A 21,062-nucleotide genomic window follows, 5' to 3' on the forward strand; every position below is an offset into this window, starting at 1 on the left:
ATAGGCCTTAGTGGTCCACTAATATCTGAAGTCTCTTTTATATAGACCTTAGTGGTCCTCTAATACTATATCTGAAGTCTCTTTTATATAGACCTTAGTGGTCCTCTAATACTATATCTGAAGTCTCTTTTATATAGACCTTAGTGGTCCTCTAATACTAAATCTGAAGTCTCTTTTATATAGACCTTAGTGGTCCCCTAATACTGTATCTGAAGTCTCTTTTATATAGACCTTAGTGGTCCCCTAATACTATATCTGAAGTCTCTTTTATATAGACCTTAGTGGTCCCCTAATACTGTATCTGAAGTCTCTTTTATATAGACCTTAGTGGTCCCCTAATACTGTATCTGAAGTCTATTTTATATAGACCTTAGTGGTCCTCTAATACTATATCTGAAGTCTCTTTTATATAGACCTTAGTGGTCCCCTACTACTGTATCTGAAGTCTCTTTTATATAGACCTTAGATGTCCCCTAATACTGTATCTGAAGTCTCTTTTATAAAGACCTTAGATGTCCCCTAATACTGTATCTGAAGTCTCTTTTATATAGACCTTAGAGGTCCCCCCTCTTTTATATAGACCTTAGTGGTCCTGTATCTGAAGTCTCTTTTATATAGACCTTAGATGTCCCCTAATACTGTATCTGAAGTCTCTTTTATATAGACCTTAGTGGTCCCCTACTACTGTATCTGAAGTCTCTTTTATATAGACCTTAGATGTCCCCTAATACTGTATCTGAAGTCTCTTTTATATAGACCTTAGATGTCCCCTAATACTGTATCTGAAGTCTCTTTTATATAGACCTTAGATGTCCCCTAATACTGTATCTGAAGTCTCTTTTATATAGACCTTAGATGTCCCCTAATACTGTATCTGAAGTCTCTTTTATATAGACCTTAGAGGTCCCCTAATACTGTATCTGAAGTCTCTTTTATATAGACCTTAGTGGTCCCCTAATACTGTATCTGAAGTCTCTTTTATATAGACCTTAGTGGTCCCCTAATACTGTATCTGAAGTCTCTTTCCTGAAATTCAGCCTTGGTGCAGAATTACAGCCACTACAGCCAGTCCCACAATGAGCTTTCCTTAGGATGTGCCATTTTACTCAAAAAAGAAAGATCTTTTTTCTGAAGCAGCTGTCAGTAGGCCTATGTGGGCCTACATTGAAACTGTTTTCAGTTCACTATAGGGCAAGTCACCAGGGTATTTGAATTTTCATTTAGAAAATGACTGCTTTCCAATAAAGCAGGCTAACGTTATACCATCACTTAAGGGGGAAAGGGATGTTTGTGCCGAAGATCACAGTACGGAAGTTAAATTAGTGAAATTACATTGCCAACCACCTTACATAAGTAACCCAACTAAAAGGAAGAAAAACAAAAGAGATGTCAAAGGAGTCTTTCAAACCTGACAACACTGAACTAGCGAAGTGACCCTCAACAACACATAATGAACAGTTGGTGGCGGTAATACCCAATTGAAGAGGTTAATACACATTTTATATAACGGCGAAGAAGAAGAGATACACGACACCAGCCGAGACTTCTGTCACCGTACTGAGAAATGGCGGCGTCCGTGTGCCGAGTTGGGAGCACCGTGGGTCGAGCCCTCGCCAAAACCCGCAGTGTAAGTACAAAATTAAAGGTTTAGCAATATGAAATGTCTATGCGGGAAACCGGTACTGTGCTTGTTTTGGCGTAACGCTGAAAGTAATCTAAAAGGTTGGACCGCCTGCTAAATTAACAGGCTAACTGTTAGCTAACTAGCTGGGCTGTCCGCACAACAGAAACGGGAAGGGGTTAGCTAAACTGTTAGCATTAGTTAGCTCGCAGTGAATGCAAGGTCAACTGTCAAATAAAGCAGTACGTCTTGTAAACAACCACTTGATGCGTAACGTCCACTTTATACACATGTTGTTCAGTGTTATTCGTCGTTTCGGTCTTTTAACAAGTTCAGCACAGCAGCTTAAACGGTATTGATTGTTACGTGTCCTCCGCTGTCCTCATACTGCAGCTAACGTTAAGCTTTATGGCTAGCAGCGTTAGCATAGTGACTTTGGAAAGCCAGATGCTGACGGTGACAATCCTGTACTTTTGTTGGTCGTCAAAATGTTTGATTGTTGAAAAGTAACGTTACTTTTATACCATGTCAAACAATAACGTCACAAAAATTGACACTGCTTTTAGATTTTTTGTGAAGCGGTGTTTTCGGTAACGTTAGCTTTGGCTGTGTTTCCAGATTTTATAACAATCCTATTGCATTGCACAAGGTGTTCTTTTATAAATGTGTGATAAACAGTCAGTCTTCTTAGATTGTTGTCAGAAAGCATGCTAAATATTAAATATAATGGTTAAAAATAAATAAATAGTTAGCGTAGAGTATGACATCTCATCATTGTACAATGTGATTGATATTAAGCTAGGCAATCTTACATGTATCACATCTGAATAGAACTGATTGCCTACTGATATTGTGGTTGTGGTTTTGTCTATTTTTAGTCATTGGCAGATAGCAGAAGGGGGCAGTGGTGTCAATGTCAACTGCCAGCCTTAAGTTTATATTTCTACTCTTGCTTTGTATGTGAACAGATCGACAAGAGTCAGTGTAAGGCTTTCCGTACAGTTTGACATATATATATATATATATATATATATATATAAATGTGGTTTCCAATGTGTTTAATGTGTGCAGAAATGCATGTTATGTAAACAGGATTTATTTTTAAATGACTTGTGTTGCCTCTTGGTGTCTCTACCCCTTCAGCCCATCCTGCTGTCTCTGAGGCGTGGACGGGCCTCAGTCAGCTATGCCCAGAGCCTGGTGGGAGCCCCTGAAACTCGCCTCACTACCCTGGACAATGGTTTGAAGGTTGCATCTGAGGAAACTGGACACGCCACATGCACTGTAAGAACACAGTTGTAGGGGGCCTATTTACAGCCATGGACTGTAGGTTGTTTTAGTTACTACGCCACACTTACATTCTAGGATAGGAGGGAAAAAACGCTGTCAGGCTTTATCCTGGCAATGTACTTCAGTCCAGACTAGCAACTCTCATGTGTTGTAGATTTACATTTCATTGATTCTTTACATGTCTTTTCACTGTCATAGGTTGGACTGTGGATCAGTGCAGGCAGTCGCTATGAGAGCGAGAAGAACAACGGAGCAGGCTTCTTCCTGGAGCACATGGCTTTCAAGGTAGACATTACAGCGTTTCCCCTAGGTTGACTGCTTTTGGAGGGTGGATGGGCCCCCCAAAATATTAAATATTACAAACAAACAAACAAACTGTTAAGGAAGTCATCTCATATTTTATTTCCCAGTGATCATTTTTATTTACTTAGCCTTCCTCCCATTAGCAGCAGAGCTAGCATAGTATATTTAGGTTAGGTGCCTTTAAATAACGCACATATTTTGGTCTGAATGTAAGACATGTCGGACACAATGTCTATCCATTTTTGGTTTTACACAGATAAATTACTCCTGTTGGTAATCTTTTGTTGCACTTACAGTAATGTAACAAGTTGTCATCAACTTGAGTAAAGTGAACTTTACTTCACCTGTCTCTCCTCTGATGCACTTTGTGTATGTGAGTAGAGGGGCTAAGCCCCGCCCTCAGTGGCAGCAGAGAAGAGGAGAGAAACTAGGTTGACCGTAAATGACAGCAGAACGCAGTAAAGCTTCTCCCACGGAGCTGCACCATAAGAAATTGATCGTATCCTTGAGGTCTATGATCTGGTCTCTGTTGAATGCATTTCCCTCCTCATTATACATTTGCAAAGTGGATTTTCCTCAAAGGTTTTAAATCTGCATTGTTAACATCCATGTTTACTAGTTAGCAGGCTTCTTCTTTTCTGCCTTTTGTTGGCACATAACCATCACCTATAGATCAGTTAAACAGTATAAAACCATTGGCAGGGCTGTGTATTGCATCACATGCATGAAAAACTGCTCCATAGTGCTAGTAGAGGTAAAAAAGTCCACATTGTAGGTAAGTCTCCAATGGAACCTTGTATAGGGAAAGCTGAATGCACTTGAGATAAATCTACTTGTTAGCCAAACAGTACCATTACACAGTTGTTTCCATTGACCATTTGTTCTCTCCTCCCAGGGAACCAAGAAGCACCCTCAGACAGCCCTGGAGCAGCAGGTGGAGTCAATGGGTGCTCACCTGAGCGCCTACACCTCCAGAGAGCACACTGCATACTACATGAAGACTCTTGCAAAAGACCTGCCCAAAGGTAAGATGACCTGCTTACAAGCAGTGAAATAAACCGATCATCCCCTAAATTGTACAATAATTAGATTTCAGAGACATTTTAAAAATAAAAACTGTTCTTGTTTGTAGGATCAAGATCAATCAACTAATTCAAATTTCTGATGGAGAATCTCAATTATTGGGGCCTATACTGTATGGGGCAGTAACTGAGATCTTTTTTCTGAATGTATGCATACCCCCTCTTAAGTTGTGAACAATCAATTTTCTTCTGTGTTTTCACAGCCGTGGAGCTGCTGTCAGAGGTGGTGCAGAGCTGCTCGCTGAATGAGGCTGAGATCGAGCAGCAGAGGGGTGTGGTGCTGCGTGAGCTAGAGGAAGTCGAGGGTAACCTGCAGGAAGTTTGCCTTGACCTGCTGCATGCCACAGCCTTCCAGGGCACTGCTCTAGGACAAAGTGTGCTGGGACCCTCCAGCAATGCCAGGCAAGAGCAACTGCATATTTACACACACACACACACACACACACACACACACACACACACACAAGCTGGGCGCTATATTGATATTTGACCTTATATCGCTATATTTTCAAACGAAATATGGGATTAGACAATACCGTTTCTATCCGTATAGTTTAATGTTGTGTTACATAACCCATTGCTTCTGTAAAGCCGTACCTGTCTTTGCATCTCCGCCCCCACTCACTCACCCTCGGCTCTCCTGCAACAGTGCCAGTGTACACTGCTGTCATTTGTCTACAGTTACAGTATGTTATTAGTAGGGGGTGACACGGGAATCAATTGTCGCTCCCATCCCGAGCCCACAAAAATACTCCCATCATATCCCGATCACGTGACTGCCCATTAACATACACAAGACGTATATAACGCCTGTGACCGTGCATTTAACCCACACCGGACCTGTTTGTTCCCCTAACCCTAATGAGTCAGCCGTCACTCTGTGAATAGAGAATCCAGTTTCCAGTCAGACAATTCACTGATAAACCAGGTAACTGTACAGTAACAATCGGTCATATGGTCAAAGAAAGTTTTTGTATTATACACTTCAGTCCATCGCACGCTCCTTCTCTTGTCTGTGAGCATCTCTCTCTCTTAATCACCTTATTATTATTATTGTTGTTGTTGAAAACAACTGAAGGAGCTTTCTTAGAGATGGGGCTTTTTTATTTAACATAGGGTATTTTAAATTAAAACGTGGCTTTGAGTAACAACTGAACATCTAGCCTACTTGATTTTTGCCATTCAGCCAAAAACCAAGATATGATTTTTGTTCATATCGCACACACACACGCACACACACACACACACACACACACGCACACACACGTCAGAATCTTAGAATTGCTTCCATCAAAGGCACACTGCTTTGTTGTGATGATGCTAATTATGGCTTCAAAAGTTGCACAACAATTTGCCATAATGTAACTTAAACACTATGGCTATTCCATATTATATTCAACTCTTCAATACTCCCAGGACTCTGACCCGCCAGGACCTAGTGGATTACATCAACAGCCACTACAAAGCCCCTCGCATGGTGCTGTCTGCTGCTGGAGGTAGGTCCTCTTCGTCCTAACACAAACTGTGAGGAGGCACCCTGGTAGTCATCCTGGAATGACTTGGCGTTTATTTGATGTGCTCCTTTAACAGGTGTGAACCACGAGGAGCTGGTCGGTTTGGCTAAATCTCACTTCAGCGGAGTATCTTTTGAGTATGAGGGAGATGCTATCCCCGTGTTGTCACCCTGCCGATTTACAGGCAGTGAGGTGAGATATGCTGAATATTTTGCAGTAGTATTTATTTATTTTTTCTTCATTGTTTTGTGAGGTGTATTACATGATCTCTGATTACACTGCTATTTTACACGACCATTTTTTTTTTTTTCAATACATAATCAACACAAGTTGGAGAAATCACTGAAAGTGACCATCTATAGCAGAGTAATGCATCAGTTGTCGACTAATTTCAAGTTAATTAACTTCTATTTAAGATTGCTGTGCTCATGGGTGGGGATGTTTTTTTTTCACAGTCATGGTTAATTGTTTGGTTGATCTTTTCCTTTGATGCCTCTCCTCAGATCCGTATGCGTGATGATGCTTTGCCTCTGGCACACATTGCCGTGGCTGTGGAGGGGGCCAGTGCTGCCAGCCCAGACATCGTGCCACTCATGTTGGCCAACTCCATCATCGGCAGCTACGACCTCACCTATGGTGGGGGAAAGGTTGGGGAATTATGTTTTAGCTTATGCAATTAATAAAAGCCAACAACGATGGAATTGGAAGCTGTAACTAATTCAGCAGTGTCCCCTTTAAGCTTTGCCCACTTGAGGTTGTTGATGTCTTGAGTGGCCATTATTGAGGGGTAGACTATGATCCTCTGCACACCTGGGTCAGGGGTCTCCCCCCTGCCTCTGAACTTGTCGAGAGGAACAATACCTGAAAAACATAGCAACTGCTAAGAAATTGGTGAATAGAATAGCAATTTTAGATATTTTATTTAATGTAATGAAAGCTAAAATGTATTTTTTTAAATATCATTGTAACATTCTTATATGTCATTTGTATTTTGTCGAGAATTTCCGCTCCTCGCTCCCAGAGCTTTTCGCTCCCAAGCTCAAAGTCGCTCCTCTCAATATTGCTCCATGCTCAACTCCGGTTTTCCCACGCTTGACTCAAATCACTCATCATTCGCTCCAGAAGATGGGAATATACAGAACTCTAAAAGTTTTTCATATTCAGATCATATTTTTCTATTGTACTATAACACTGTACTGCTATAACTAGCCTATACTTCGAGCGGGTCAACCTAACACCATGAATATTTCAACCTACTTCCTGATGCTGGTGTGATTTATAATGTAGTTTTGATTGTGAACAGTCAAATATCAACGGCCATTCCTTTCTCTCACCTGCAGCATCTGAGCAGCCGCCTGGCTCGCCTGGCAGTGGAGGAGAACCTGTGTCACAGCTTCCAGGCCTTCCACTCCTCCTATAGTGACACCGGCCTGCTGGGCATTTACTTTGTATGTGATAAGCACCAAATCGAAGATATGATGCACTGGTCCCAGAATGCCTGGTCAGTAGTGACTCTGGGACAGAGAGACACACACTCATAGAACACCATAACTAACGTAATGGTATGCCACTTTTAATTATAGGACAGTGTGCATATTTCATCTTTTTTCCTCCACTTTCTATTCCTTGCAGGATGAACCTGTGTACCACAGTGACAGAGAGTGATGTAGCCAGAGGCAAGAACGCTCTGAAGGCCAGCCTGGTTGGACAGCTCAATGGTACGTATCGTGTCTGTCGTGCATTTACACAAACACGCATACAAACTCTTCCGAATTGCAAGTCAACACACCCGTTTGTCTTTTAGGAACAACGCCACTTTGTGACGACATCGGAAGACACATCCTGAACTACGGGCGGCGTATTCCTCTGGCAGAGTGGGATGCTCGGATCGATGTGAGTTGACACTCTTAACTGAGTTCTGACCTGGGCCATTTGTACAATTGAGAGAGAAAAAATGTATTGCGTGAAGAAGTGCCTTTTCAAAATTGGCTTCTAGTCTGTCTCCAGGATAAAGATTTCTGACTTCCCTCCACATCTCTTCTTTCAGGCCGTGACCCCCAGGATGGTGCGTGACATCTGCTCTAAATATATCTACGATAAGTGTCCTGCTGTGGCAGCAGTCGGTAAGTTCTTTGTGGTTTTAGTATTTTACATCAAGGTCAGGGCCAATGCTGTAGTATCGTTCTCTAATCTGTCACTCCTGCCTCTTTCCACCAGGCCCTTGCGAGCAGCTACCCGACTACAACAGAACGCGCAGTGCCATGTACTGGCTGAGGTTTTAAGACTCGTTGTTTTTGCTCCACGTGTCCCACGTCTGCTCCTTATCTTCCTCCTCAACCTTATCCTGCTTTCCTCCTGCTATCGCTACAAGAGTGAACACCTGAGGGATTGTTCACTTGTTGGCTTGACAGCACATCCATCTTGTCTCTTCTCCCTGCCTCCCTCTCCCATCCCGCTCACTGATCACTTTTAGTTAGCTATGTGCAGACTGGGCAGCCAGTCTGCACATTATGAGTATTGAAATTACACATTGGTTACCTCATGATTGTACTGTACGTGTCCTCGTTACCTGCTACAGGCTTGCAGAGGGGAGGGAGGAGAGGGCAGAGTTGAATAGAAAATCATCATCCAATGGACACAGTACAGCCGGTACTAAATACAACCTGTTTGGAGCAAGAGTATATTTATAATTTCTGTAACATTTGTTTCTGTCCTCTATTGTACATAACAGAAGCTCTCATTCCAACAAAATAAAAATATTGTAAAACATTGGCCCAGTGTGATTTGTCTCATTCATGTGTACTGTAGTATGTTATGTGTTGCTTTTCAAAGTTTTATTTTTTTATATTACATTTTAAGATCTTCATACTTATAGCACACCATTTCTTTGTGTCACGGTTAACTATAATGCTAGCTTTTTGGTTATTGCTCAATTTGGGAACAACACAACTGAAAGAAACCTTAAGATACAGCATGTACGCATAATGATAACTTTAACAAAAATAATTTTAGGTTCAGTTGCTTCTCGATTCATTCTGTAGGTGTTATGTATTGTGATGCATAATCACATTACACAAAAAAAGGTCTTAAAAATAGATTTGGAAAATAAGTAAGCCATGTGGAAAATGTGCCTTGTCTTTGTAGGTTCCTGCATGTTAAAAGCACTGACACATTTAGGACACTACACAGCCTCCAAATTAATTCTACAAATATTGCCAGTCACAAAGCCATACATCAAAGAATTTCAGTGTCACGAGCAGTCTTCAGTTTTCTAGAAAAAAAGGAATAGATAACATTAATGAACACAGCTGTTAATCAGCTGCATCTTGATTTTTCTCCTAAAAGCAGACTAGTCCTCTTTTTATTGTCCATGTTCTGTCTTCTGATTATATATCTGTTTATTCAGAGATCTATTATAGTTATATAGTATACAGTAGTTATAGTTTGAGGTGTAATTTTAGGCTGTGGGGCAACTTCTTGGTCGCCTACTTGCATTTTGCTACTGTTATGTCATAGCATTTACTATTGTCACTTTGTATTCTGTTCTAACTACTACAAATTGCTGTCATGTTTGTTCCTTAATTTAGAATAAAGTATTTTTTTAGACTTGAACCAGATTGTTACTCATCAAAGTAATTGTGATGAGATGCTCTTTCATACATTGAGTTTATCAGATACAGAACCTACGTCAGCAAGCTACTAAATGTATGATAAACCAGGACCTGCTGTGATATATATGTTGGATCTTGAATCATAGAAATTACATCATCTCAGATTCATGCTTAGTCCTGCGTCATGCAGTATATGAGACAATAATGCCATGGGTAAACAACCCAGGACATCTCTGTTTGCTACTTAATCACATTTGTGTGACCCATGTTTGTGTATCTGAGGGTAACTGAGACGGCTCATAATCCTATTTGACCCCCCCGAGGGCCCACCTATCGTAATCAGGCTGCACTTGTAATATTCATGTCATTAGTCAGATGAAGCTAAGTCCCTTGATGGGCTGGACTGGAGGTGAATCCGTAAATAAGGTGGGCTTTGTCTTGTTGGTCTTCCTCCTGGGCCTGACAGCCACTTCCTTCTTGCTTTTCTCCAGAGGGCTTTCTCTACGATTGCTCCCATTCAACCTCCCAACTCTCCCCTCCTCTCCGCCTCTGTGGTCTTTAAATAGAGAGATGTGTGTACTAATACATTATGTTCCTTTAAGTAGCAACAATGCACAGTGTCCGGCATTTTGATTGAAATTTTTGCATGTCATACCTGGCAAACATTTCAAGGAGACACATGCACATAGCTAGGGTGGCTGTCATTACACAAACTCCTATCAGAGTTGACATCAGTACAAAGGAGATACTGATTATGTTATCCTTGATTAAGCCTATCATTTAAAAATTGTAACCCATTGAGCAAATTTGCATTTCCTTTTATTCTACTTCAATTATTATGTAACACATCCAATTCTGCCTTTCCATATATGCAATCGCCTCTCTAAACCCTAAATGATGACAACATTTATCAGCTGTTACTCACATCTAAAAGCTCCCTGTAGAGTTTAATTATCACACAATCACAGTATTGTGAAAGAATTTGAGCCTGCTCTTTCATGTAGAACTACTTTTTTTGGGAGTTTGTGACGTACACTGTTTTTGGTTCTGGAGGTCTGTAGTCTGACTAGTTGTTGAGAAAATGTTCTATTTATTTACAACATAAAAACAAGTATACATATTCATATGGCCTTATAGTATCTCACTTTAACCCTTTGCCTCATTAAGGTCATGATACAGTAAAACTAGCCTATTTGAGGCCTTTAGTAGACCACGCTGTATATTGAAAATTGTTTAGAGATGAGAAACCCATTTATTTCAGTGAGATTGTTACTCTTTCAAGAACAATGTATTTTTTATATGGTGGAGTCTTGATCCTATATTTAAGGAGAAAAGAGGCCACTATAATTTTGGATGATCCTGGACAAGCAGGGATGTCTGGTGGTTACAGTTACTGCAGGGTATTAGGTGTCATCTGTACAGAATGTGTTGCCTTGTTAATGATAGATCTCGGTAACTGCCATTCACTTCCATGAATGTTTATAAAAATTAGTGAACACTTTCACTCAAATCAGTCTTGAAACAAGACATTAGAAATCACACACACACAAACGCAATATAAACTACAAAGATCATCACGACAATCTCTAATTGCATGGAAATTGGACTTTTCAGTGACAATGTGGTTTGTCCTACTACTGTCTTTTACATTTAATATTCCCCCCATTGTAATGATGAGACTATGGTCACCCAGTCTACATGGATGATTGACAACACAGGAACTCATAACACCATGATAAGAAAGGGACTGTTTTTTTGCAGCGTATTGGTACTTAACTTTTGAACGGTGATGGTGGGTTTTTAGTTGTGCTTTGACTGCAGACTGGGGCAACAATCCAATTCATTCTAGGCAAACTATTGTGATTACCATCGTGTTATTATTAGAAAGAGAAAGAGAGCAATGAGTGTAGAGGAAATGAGATGAAATGAGGGGAGGGTGATGGGGTGTAGAGATGTAAAAGATAAACAGAAAGAGGTAGCGGCAGCGTCAGGGCAAAGAGACGTGGATGAAGACGAAGTCGTGGACGAGCAGGCAGAAGTCCAGTTGAACATCTGACTGCGTGCCACACAGGTCGATCCTCCAGTAGCTCTAGAAGAAGAAGAAGAAGCAGGGAGACAGAAGATACAGTATTATAGTATATCTGAGGGTCAAAGACAAGAGATCATTACCAAAGCCCTGCTTTTAGACCAGAGGAAAGAGAAGTGCCTTTTTGTCAAGTTACCAACTTTTGACAGCAGTAACACTGAGTAAGTACTGATTGGGATTATGACACTTAATAACGCTTACCCAGGTTTATCTGTACATGTCAGAACATATTTTTAGAAAGTTGGATGGTGGATTAATTATAGAACAAGTGGACAAAATATTGGAGAATCAAAATTCTCTTCAGAAAACTGTATAATCAGTAAAACAAGTAGTTTTTCAACATGCTTTTATGTCTTTTTTAAGGCTTTTTTTTCAAATCTATCAATTACTGCACAGTGGATAGATCCTTTATCTCATTTTGTGTATTGGCATGGACTAAAATGTAAATAATCCTATATATTACATTTACAAAATGAATAATTTCATTCTACTTTTGCATTGCATCATATTCTATATTCCCATCTAAAAGCCTCCTGCTTGTCATCACAAGCCTCACTTTAAGACTTAAGAGGGATTTGCATATGAAATCAGTATGTGTTTTTTTGTTCCAATTATTGCAAAGAAGAAAATTCCTGATGCATGCCATCACAAGAGAAGCCTTGCAGTGTCACAGTTGTGCAACTTTGAGCCACTGGCTGATCTGTTCTTCGTCTCTCCCTGCAGAGTCCTGACCATGAGAAGTGTGCGTGTGTGTTTCTGCCTGGCTCTGCTGCTGCCTTGGTGTGTCCAGAGCCAGAGGAGCCGTCCAACTCTTGCTAAACTTGATGAAGACACACAGAGGGAGGTGTTGGCTGTGGACATCCTAAACCGCAGCGGTGTGTTGAATTCATTGCTCCGATCAGAGCATCACACTGTGCTCCGGCGAGAACGAGCCCCGCGCCCAGCCTCCCAGGTGCCAAAAAGAGCCCCGCAGGGGTCCCGCTTCGCCCTCTCCCTTGATGTTCCCACCAGCATCCTCAGTGTCCTCATAGACCTGGCCAAGAACCAGGACATGAGAACCAAGGCAGCAGCCAATGCAGAATTGATGGCACGAATAGGCAAGAGGAAATAAGAAGCAGGGCTCCTGGGAGCTGTCAGGGGCTCGATGGATGAAATCTCACCTCACAGAGGAGTTAACTTCTTACATTGTGGCACCGGCACCTGGTTAGAAACAATGTTAGTTCAGGTAAAACAGTAATTACGGTCAGTATCTGTCCTTTAGAGCTTAGATCTGCTTTACTTTTATACTTGTATTATATGATTATATTACCTCGTTCTAGACCCTAACCACTCCATTGACTGACTCTTGAAACAGAAGTAAATAGGAAGAATGATGTAAAAACAAACAAAAGGACACTGCAAACAATGCCAAACAAAATAAGATGAAGCTGGTCTTTTGTCTCAAAGATTATTCACCTCAGAAACTGTGATCAGGTTCTGAAATCTGTTTCTTGTGTTTGCATGTGTAATCTTGAATTCAAAGAAAAGGTTGTTCAATTAAATCCAATATGATAATCATATTTTGCTCAAGTCTAATTAATTTCACTCTGCATTGATATCAGGCATGCTTAATATAATTACAAGCATCAGCAACCCATAAAGCACAAATGAATGCATCGGAGCCAAATGAGCCTGCGTCACCCACAGAAGGGTCTGATGTGTGATAACAGGACAAAGACATGGGCAGGATATTGACCTCTGACAGAAGAACAGACCCTTTCTATAGACCTTTGTTCACTGATACTTGATAAATTTGGCAAACAAGTCGCGGCTATTTTAAGTCTGATGCATTATCTGCTCTACATTAGACTAATATCTGTGGCATGAGTCATCTGTGCTACTGCAGTGAGCATGAAATGTGAAGCAACAGAGTGAAATAAACAGCTCATCGGATTTCACTGGTTATGACCTTGAATTATTTCTTGTATTACTTCAAGCTGTGGTAGCTTCAATTCTATAATAGTTAAAGCCAACACAAATGCAAATAAAATGTTTATAATATGATGCACCTATATACTGTAAGCAGTAAGGCCACTATGAAGTCACTACTGGGCGTCACAGAAACTCTCCAACCCTTGCAAATATACACATTATCCTGACGTTATTCAGACATTAGCATTTAATTGTTGTCCCAGCATCAATGAACACAGGGTTGTTTATGTTGCCGTTTGAATATTGTAACAATAATCCATTTAAGGAAGCCTAAAGGTTTTATTAGGCTTCTTCTACAGAAGTTATCACGGGCAATAAACCACAAAGGAAACTAACATTTCTTGAAGTTATGCTATTTATTAAAAATAGAGTAACTTTCCCACACTACAGCCGTGTAGTCTAGTTAATGGTATAAATGTCTACATATGCTGTAGTTTAAAAAAAAAAAAAATTAAAAATAAACTCCACTCATCATTATAAAGCGGTTATCACAGTACAGTTTTTACTTGAGGCTACTGTATTGTTTGTAATGACTGCACTAATTAATTTAGCCTTTTCATGTTTGGCTTTAAAGTTGTTTCACAGATTAGCCTCGCAGTGTAGGCTATTTCTGCCACATCTGCTAATATTACAGGAAATAAACTTGGACCCAAACTGTTTCCAACACCAATTAGTAAAGTATTACAATTTTGAGGGAGGCTACGCATCACGGTTATCTTTATTTAACTCTACGTCATTGGAATGAGGATGATAGTTTGTAATTTATGTAAATTAGGCTACTTGAATAGCTACATTTTTGAATGCAGGACTTTTACAACGCATTAGGACTTCAGTGACAGAAAGTATTCCTGACCTGCTGGAGTCTGAAGCAGTTCGTCGTTTGTCCACACGACGTCCTCAGTGTTTCTTTCTTAACCACAGACTACAATATACACATCTTTAATTATGGCCAGTAACTCACAGTTTGGCAAAAGACTGCTCTTCACATCGTCAAATATATTACATTTGGCCACTTCTTCACTGGAAAGCCTTGTGTAAAAATGCCCGAGAGCTTGCATTAAACAGAGAGAGAGAGCTAAAGAATCCAAAATGGCGCAAACTAGGGTTTATCAATCTAATCCAGGTGTTGTTAATTAGCGTTGAGGATTTGACAGCAGGAACACTCGGGAAACGTAAGTGTTTTACTGTTGTTCCACGTTTTGTCACGTTGTCTTTTAATGGGGTCTTATGACATTTTGTTTTATGAGATATTAAACAAGGTTGTACACACATTTTATAGAAACAATACATTTCTATTAGGCCTAGGCTACTACAAATGTAGCATTACGCTATGGTGATATTCAGTATTTGTGACGAACTGTCCAATTTCTCCTATTTTCTGTATAAGGCGTCCCTCTTAGTGGTTTTAAATTCTCGTTTTTGCCTACCTCAGTCTGTCCATATTGTAAGTAGAGTAGGTTTTGTTCTATCTGAATGCTGAGCATATCATATCCTATGTTCCTCGAATTGGTTGTGTGATGTGTTACTCACACATAGCCCCAATCCCAGAGATAGAAAATCGCCATTTTATAAGTATAAATAGATGATAATAGCATACAATATGTTTAATCATATTGTCAGGACTGAGTCTTTGTTTTCGATACGTGATAATATTAGGTTTTACTTCCATTTCTAATGCCACAAGTTTGCAGGAGGCTGCTGAGTGTAAATGATGTGCTGCTCAGCTGAGTGTAAACTTACACACACACACACACACACAGAGAGAGAGAGAGAAATATAGCGAAGGGTCTAACCAGCCAGAGTTGAGAATCGTCTGAGGACATCCAGGTAAACTCCTTAGCATACAATCAGGATCAAGATTCACTCAGACGCTTACATTGATTAATAATTCAGCATGATCAACCGTAACTTAACCTAATTACATGCGTCTGGTCAAGTGTGATTTCATTTTATCATGATCAAAGACAATTCCTCTCACAGATCTCAAACTGTAGCTTTAGTTGTGTAACATGATGTGATAACACATGGTGTGGACACATTGTCTCGATCCAGCTGACAAACCAATGTGTGGTGACCGTTGAACGATGATCTCATTTGGGACATTTTCAATTTGTGCTTTTCAACAATTACATTACTGTCACATATTCTCCTCGACCTCTGACAGAGACAAGGGTGCACCTGTTTGTCCTTGTTGAAATTGTTATTTTTTGTCTAGCAGAAAGTATTTGAAATCTTAAAATCAGATTTATTCAACAATTGTGTTGGAACTAACATTTTGACCGCAAGCTTTAATGTGACAAATCTGCCCTCCTCAAGAGCCATAAAACAAACGTCATATTTTAGACTTCTGGTCATCTTATCACACATCTTTATATTGTCTTTAAAGGGTTGATTCACCCAAATTACACATATATTCTCACTTACCCCAAATGCTATTTAGCAGGTATGAAAATTATAATGATAAAATACAGTGGAGTTAAAAATAATTTAGTTTTTGCTACTCAAAGGATTGAAAAGTTACATTTTAATATAAAAAAAAAAATATTTCCAATAACAATGTCCAGGTTAATCTTGGTATATGACTGCACTGTCATCATTTAGGACAAAGTTTTTCCAATGAAAACTGTTTATAGAGGCCCTTTAAGAATCTCAGTTAATTTAACTCTGTCTCTTTATATATGAAACTGAAGGGCTGAACCAGGGCTTTCACAGGGGAGGGTCAGTGGGAGTGTTAATGGAGCATTACTCAATAAAACATGCAACAAGCTCAACAGTCATCAGCACAAAGTTCAGTGACCAAGTTGTGCAAGAGAAGAGTGTATGATTTCAGACGGGTTAAGTGGAGTAAGGAGCAGCACTTCAGGATCACAACGACCACTATACGGATTCTATTCAAACACGGTCAGAACAACAGCTTGTCGCCTTACTATAACAATAGGATTATGTTTTTTTTATTTTTGTGTCTTTTTATCGGGACATATTGTGAAATGTGTGTAGTTTATTAAAGAAAAGGGTTTGTTTACATATTCAAGTTAATTACGACAGATGTAGACATGGAGGACATAAAAAGGGGCACGTAGTACCAGAATTATCTCCAGATCGATTGCCTTAATTAATTGTTTAAATGTATAAACTTTCAAGCTCTAATATTGACTCAAAGCTACTACTTGCTGCTTCTGCGATGTTGGTAATGTTACCCTTTTCTAGTGTTGATGTGTTGCCTTGCTGTTAAAGTCTAATGGCTAAACTGACGCTACCTCTAATTGCAGGCTGAGTTGCTCTCAGATGGATTATGCTATGAATACCCTCAGCCTTCTGACTCCATCTACCCTCACCAAGTAAGAGCACTGCTCCATGGGTTGGATGGGATAGCCAACAATCACCAGTTAATAGTGGATGAGGTTCAACATTATGAAGTTTACTTCATGTCTATACTATCTTTTCTCAGGTGTGTGACAGCCAGCGTCTCAGCCAGTGCTTCCATGACCCAGCAGCTCCTGTCGGGTCGAGTTCCTCGGCCGAAGCCCTTCAGGGTCACAAATGCCGACCGCAGTGTAAAGAAGGGCATCATGGCGGAAACGCTAGAAGACCTGATGAACAAGGTAAGGGGGGGTGTGAAGTGTTGAAAGTGCTGAGAAGGAATTGAGACGTAATTGAGGTGGATGATGATCAAACGTTGACTCAGACAGTTGAAAACATTAAGACCAAATACATAGTGAGAAAGCATCATGGTGTGTTTTAAAGGAATACATATAGGATTCAAATTAGAGATGTTCCGATACCGATATCAGTATCGGTATCGGCTCCGATACTGCCTAAAACGCTGGTATCGGTATCGGGAAGTACTGGAGTTTATGCACCGATCTGATACCACGTAATAAAGCCCTAAAGAAAATCTACATTAAAGTAGTTTACTTATGTTCTTTTTCCGTTATAACGGACTGTAAAACTGGAGAATAAAAGAAAGTTCTGGGGCATACATTGTTTGTGTTTGTTCATGTTTCACAAAGAGTTTAACCTGAGCCAGACCGACAACAAAGACAGAAATCATATCACATCCATACAGGGATAGTAGTATACAGCTGTTAAAACATAATGAAATATATGACACACTGGTATCGGATCGGTACTCTGTATTGGCCGATACGCAAGTTCAGGTATTGGAATCGGTATCGGGAAGCAAAAAAGTGATATCGGGCCATCTCTAATTCAAATGACCTCGGGCAGACTGGCCTGTGATCCATGTATCATTGCTGCACCCTGTGTGAGGTTAATGCCGGTAAAAGTTCACAAGACTGAGCTGTACACTTGGTAGCTGACTGTAATAATAATGCTCTCTCTTTTTTGTATTATGGTCCATATCTGAAATGTTTGCTAGTGAGTAATGTTCCCACATGATCTGTGACGCACTCATTTACCAAGTGATTCACTTGTGTTTTCCCTCTGTGCCTGCTCTCTCAGGTCGGTGACTCGTTGAGTGTACTGTGTATCATGGCCCTGGTGCTGGATGAAGATGGCACAGGAGTGGACACAGAGGAGTTCTTTGAGACGCTGCCTGAAAACGCTGTCCTCATGGTGCTGGAGAAGGGCCAGAGCTGGACCCCACATCTGGTACGCTAGTGTTGGACCCTTCTCACATTAACCACTAGGTGACACTGTTGAGCTGCACAGTGTGACGCTCAACATATTGATTGAATACTTTTATTCAGCATTTGTTATGTCAGGGATTCATTGATGTAGAGATGGGACAGACAGGAAAATATCTGTTTCTTCAATGTAGCAACCATGAATATGGATGGTACGGGGGCCTGTAGACTGAATAATAATGCATTGACTATTCAGTGAAATTTAATCAGCAAATATTGTTTCCATCAAACTGAATCGGGAAGTCAAATGTCAGTTATTGTGCAAAGGCAGAACACAGGGCAACCACCAGAGATTAGTTTCTTCCGTCATAATTTTTTAGAGACAAATCGAAGGCTGGGGTTGAATATTAATCAGACCCAGAGGTATCATTAAGTTTGAATGATGTTCACCCAAAAGCAATTAATTTCCATAGGAATTGATGCATGCAGTGATTTGCACCCGCCACATGTTTACTCTGGTGACCCACACATTTGCCCCCTTGTCATTTGCCTTTCCCATCATCACTGGCAGGAGCAGTCTGTAATCATACTGTCTGCTGGTGTAGCTGGGTGCTGTCATTTGGCCCAGTTTGCTTTGCCAAAAGTGCCCAATGTTTCTGTACCACTTTGACCTGACTGATGTTTCCGTTCCTGTCTCCCCTTACAGAACTACAGAGATCAGCTCATTGAGTGCAGGCATCTGCACCGGAAAGATGTGGCCAAGCTGACTTTTGACCTATACAAAAACAACCCGAAAGATTTCATTGGCTGTCTGAATGTGAAAGCAACCCTGTATGGTGTTTATTCTGTGTCCTATGACCTGCGCTGTTATGCTGCCAAAAGCATGCTGAAGTGAGTGAAACAGACTGCCAAATATCTGAAACCTTCCATTATTATGCTTTTAAGTTAAAGTATTATGTAATTGATGACTGTTTTTATTTTTTTCTACATGTCAAAGCATTTCTCTGGTGACTTTACAGAAGCACTATTTGGATTCCTGGTAATAGTTTAATCCACTTGAAGATGAAAATTACCATGCTAAATCCATAAAATACCAAGAGGATCATCGCTTTTGTGGTCCAACCACCCACTAACAATTCAATTTCTTTCTGGTTCATTTTCTACTGTATATCAGCTGCTTTTCTAAAATATTAACACCAGTTACAGTATTCTGTGCAGAGCCCCCAACATGTAAAGTCTAAATTCATATTTTACTGTGTATATACGTGTGAGTGGCTGAGTTCAAATGTCAGATTGCAGAAGAACAAAGGCTAGATTTCACCGAGATTAATTTTGGGAGGAGTTATGTCAGCCCTGCTGAGATCGGCTGGTTTTAGGCTTTGACACGGAGCTTCAGTTAGAGAGGATTACATTTTGCAGACTTGTCAAATATGGGGCTTTTCTGCCCCACATTGCAGTGTAAGAGGTTTGTTTCTTAGATGTCACTTTGATGAGATTCACTTGATGTGAGAAATGATCGTCTCGGGTTGTGTATATTTCCTGGCAGTCATTTTCTTGTCGGCTTATGTGGTCTGTCATGTTTGTATATTTTATTTTATCATAAATACTCATGACATGTACATTGTTCTGATAATATTCCCATACACATGTGTATTCCAAGTTAATCAAAATGCTGTTTGTGTGTGTCTGCTAATCCGTCTTCGCAGATGGGAATTTGCTATCAATGACAACTCTCTTTCCCTCTCTCTCTCTCGGCGCTGTGCTTCCAGGGAGGCTCTGCGATGGACCATCTTCTCCATGCAAGCCACAGGCCACATCCTGCTGGGTTCCTCCTGCTACATCGAGCAGCTGCTGGAGGACGATGAGCGAGCAGAGAAGGGCCTGGCGCTGCCACAGGAAGGCAGGATCAGGCAGCTGCAGAGCATGCTGCTTGGAAAGATATCCCACTGATGATGGACTAGAGCTGACGATGGTGGAGCAAATACATTGTCCACTCCTAGATTTAGGACACAATGTAAATAGTCACAGATGACACTGGGAGTTTCTACATGTTCATGTCACAGTTTCCTGTGCAGTTTGCGAACATTTCAGACATTGCAACTATCTCACAGTCACTTTGTTACACGCTGTTGCCCTATTTTGAAGCTGATGCCACAAGTTATTCTTCAGAAAGCCCTTTTACTCACTATTGTAACTTTTTCCTATGGAGATGAATAAATAAAACTTTTTTTTTTTTTTTTATCCACTTTTATTTTCCTGTTTATGAAAGTCCATTTAAGTCTTTATACAGTAGGTTTACAAGTGGACTTATATGTGCAGAGTGAGCCCATTAACTGGCTTTGTGTGTGGGACTGTGGTTCCTGGTCAAAGTCGGCGTAATTGGTAACGGGTCCAGCTGTCTCTCCCACGCTTCCCTAATTGTCCCCTGGCCTGCACTGCCCTGTCAGCTGCAGCCTGCCTCTGCCTTAGAAAAGCCGAGGAAGAGAACGAAAGAAGAGCAAGCAGCTGCAGGGGGCGAGGGGATGTAAGCAAACCATTATATTGAGAGAGAGAGAAGAGAGATGATGACTTCAGCTGGTGGCTGAAGTGCCACTTTTGCCATCTCATCATGGAAGGTGGCAATAAAAAGCTGTGGACAGATCTTGAATCAAATTGGCTGTCTGATATACCCTGAAGAAGATAAATGAATGAGGTCTATATTAAGTAGGTCAAGAGTTGGAGTATGACTGTGGTCCCTCCCCCTGTCTTATGAGTCATGAGGTGCATGCTGACTGTCTCATGGTGTAATCTACATTTGTAGTGCTTCAGTGTTCCTTCACTCCAACTGAAAATATCCAGTCATGTTGTTGTCTTAGTTAACCTTACATTTTGACCTCAAAATGATAACTGTACTGTAAATGATGTGGCGATTAGAAGACACAACCTCTGATCCAAATGTAAAAAAAAAGGATCCACATCGCCAAAAAATACATAAACACAAGGTTGGACCCTGTTGTCC

General features: G+C 40.5%; 3 protein-coding genes across 4 annotated transcripts; all 3 read left to right on the forward strand.

Annotated features, from left to right (window-relative positions):
* The first annotated feature begins 1,495 nt into the window (after positions 1-1,495).
* Positions 1,496-8,582, forward strand: uqcrc1 (ubiquinol-cytochrome c reductase core protein 1). Its single transcript, XM_028575550.1, has 13 exons — positions 1,496-1,627; positions 2,765-2,905; positions 3,110-3,196; positions 4,110-4,239; positions 4,500-4,698; positions 5,713-5,792; positions 5,887-6,002; positions 6,314-6,457; positions 7,151-7,311; positions 7,443-7,528; positions 7,615-7,703; positions 7,858-7,933; positions 8,028-8,582. The coding sequence occupies exons 1-13, from the start codon at positions 1,565-1,567 to the stop codon at positions 8,090-8,092; spliced, it is 1,437 nt and encodes a 478-aa protein (XP_028431351.1). The 5' UTR covers positions 1,496-1,564; the 3' UTR covers positions 8,093-8,582.
* Positions 8,583-12,237: 3,655 nt separating this feature from the next.
* LOC114554443 (urocortin-3) lies at positions 12,238-12,922 on the forward strand. The gene has a single exon (XM_028576292.1). It carries the CDS (start codon positions 12,241-12,243, stop codon positions 12,616-12,618), a length of 378 nt encoding a protein of 125 aa, XP_028432093.1. The 5' UTR covers positions 12,238-12,240; the 3' UTR covers positions 12,619-12,922.
* A 1,418-nt stretch (positions 12,923-14,340) lies between these two features.
* On the forward strand, positions 14,341-20,303 carry cidec (cell death inducing DFFA like effector c). 2 transcript variants are annotated; one of them, XM_028576291.1, is made up of 7 exons: positions 14,341-14,650; positions 16,169-16,379; positions 16,748-16,816; positions 16,927-17,080; positions 17,940-18,089; positions 18,771-18,955; positions 19,834-20,303. In XM_028576291.1, the coding sequence occupies exons 3-7, from the start codon at positions 16,764-16,766 to the stop codon at positions 20,012-20,014; spliced, it is 723 nt and encodes a 240-aa protein (XP_028432092.1). In that variant the 5' UTR covers positions 14,341-14,650; positions 16,169-16,379; positions 16,748-16,763; the 3' UTR covers positions 20,015-20,303. The 2 variants fall into 2 exon arrangements, with proteins under 2 accessions (XP_028432092.1, XP_028432091.1); XM_028576290.1 differs by lacking the exon at positions 16,169-16,379 and having other exon boundaries at positions 14,342-14,650.
* Positions 20,304-21,062: the final 759 nt, after the last annotated feature.

The sequence above is a fragment of the Perca flavescens genome, chromosome 4 (genome assembly GCF_004354835.1).
Source record: "Perca flavescens isolate YP-PL-M2 chromosome 4, PFLA_1.0, whole genome shotgun sequence".
Taxonomy (NCBI): Eukaryota; Metazoa; Chordata; class Actinopteri; order Perciformes; family Percidae; genus Perca; species Perca flavescens.

Bases quoted from the DNA above. Each gene is read 5' to 3' on its own strand.
- uqcrc1 (XM_028575550.1), top strand. From the start codon at position 1,565: ATGGCGGCGTCCGTGTGCCGAGTTGGGAGCACCGTGGGTCGAGCCCTC. The intron at 2,906-3,109 runs GTAAGAACACAG...TCACTGTCATAG, and splicing joins CTGGACACGCCACATGCACT to GTTGGACTGTGGATCAGTGC. The intron at 3,197-4,109 runs GTAGACATTACA...CTCTCCTCCCAG, and splicing joins TGGAGCACATGGCTTTCAAG to GGAACCAAGAAGCACCCTCA.
- LOC114554443 (XM_028576292.1), top strand. From the start codon at position 12,241: ATGAGAAGTGTGCGTGTGTGTTTCTGCCTGGCTCTGCTGCTGCCTTGG.
- cidec (XM_028576291.1), top strand. From the start codon at position 16,764: ATGGATTATGCTATGAATACCCTCAGCCTTCTGACTCCATCTACCCTC. The intron at 17,081-17,939 runs GTAAGGGGGGGT...CTGCTCTCTCAG, and splicing joins TAGAAGACCTGATGAACAAG to GTCGGTGACTCGTTGAGTGT. The intron at 18,090-18,770 runs GTACGCTAGTGT...CTCCCCTTACAG, and splicing joins AGAGCTGGACCCCACATCTG to AACTACAGAGATCAGCTCAT.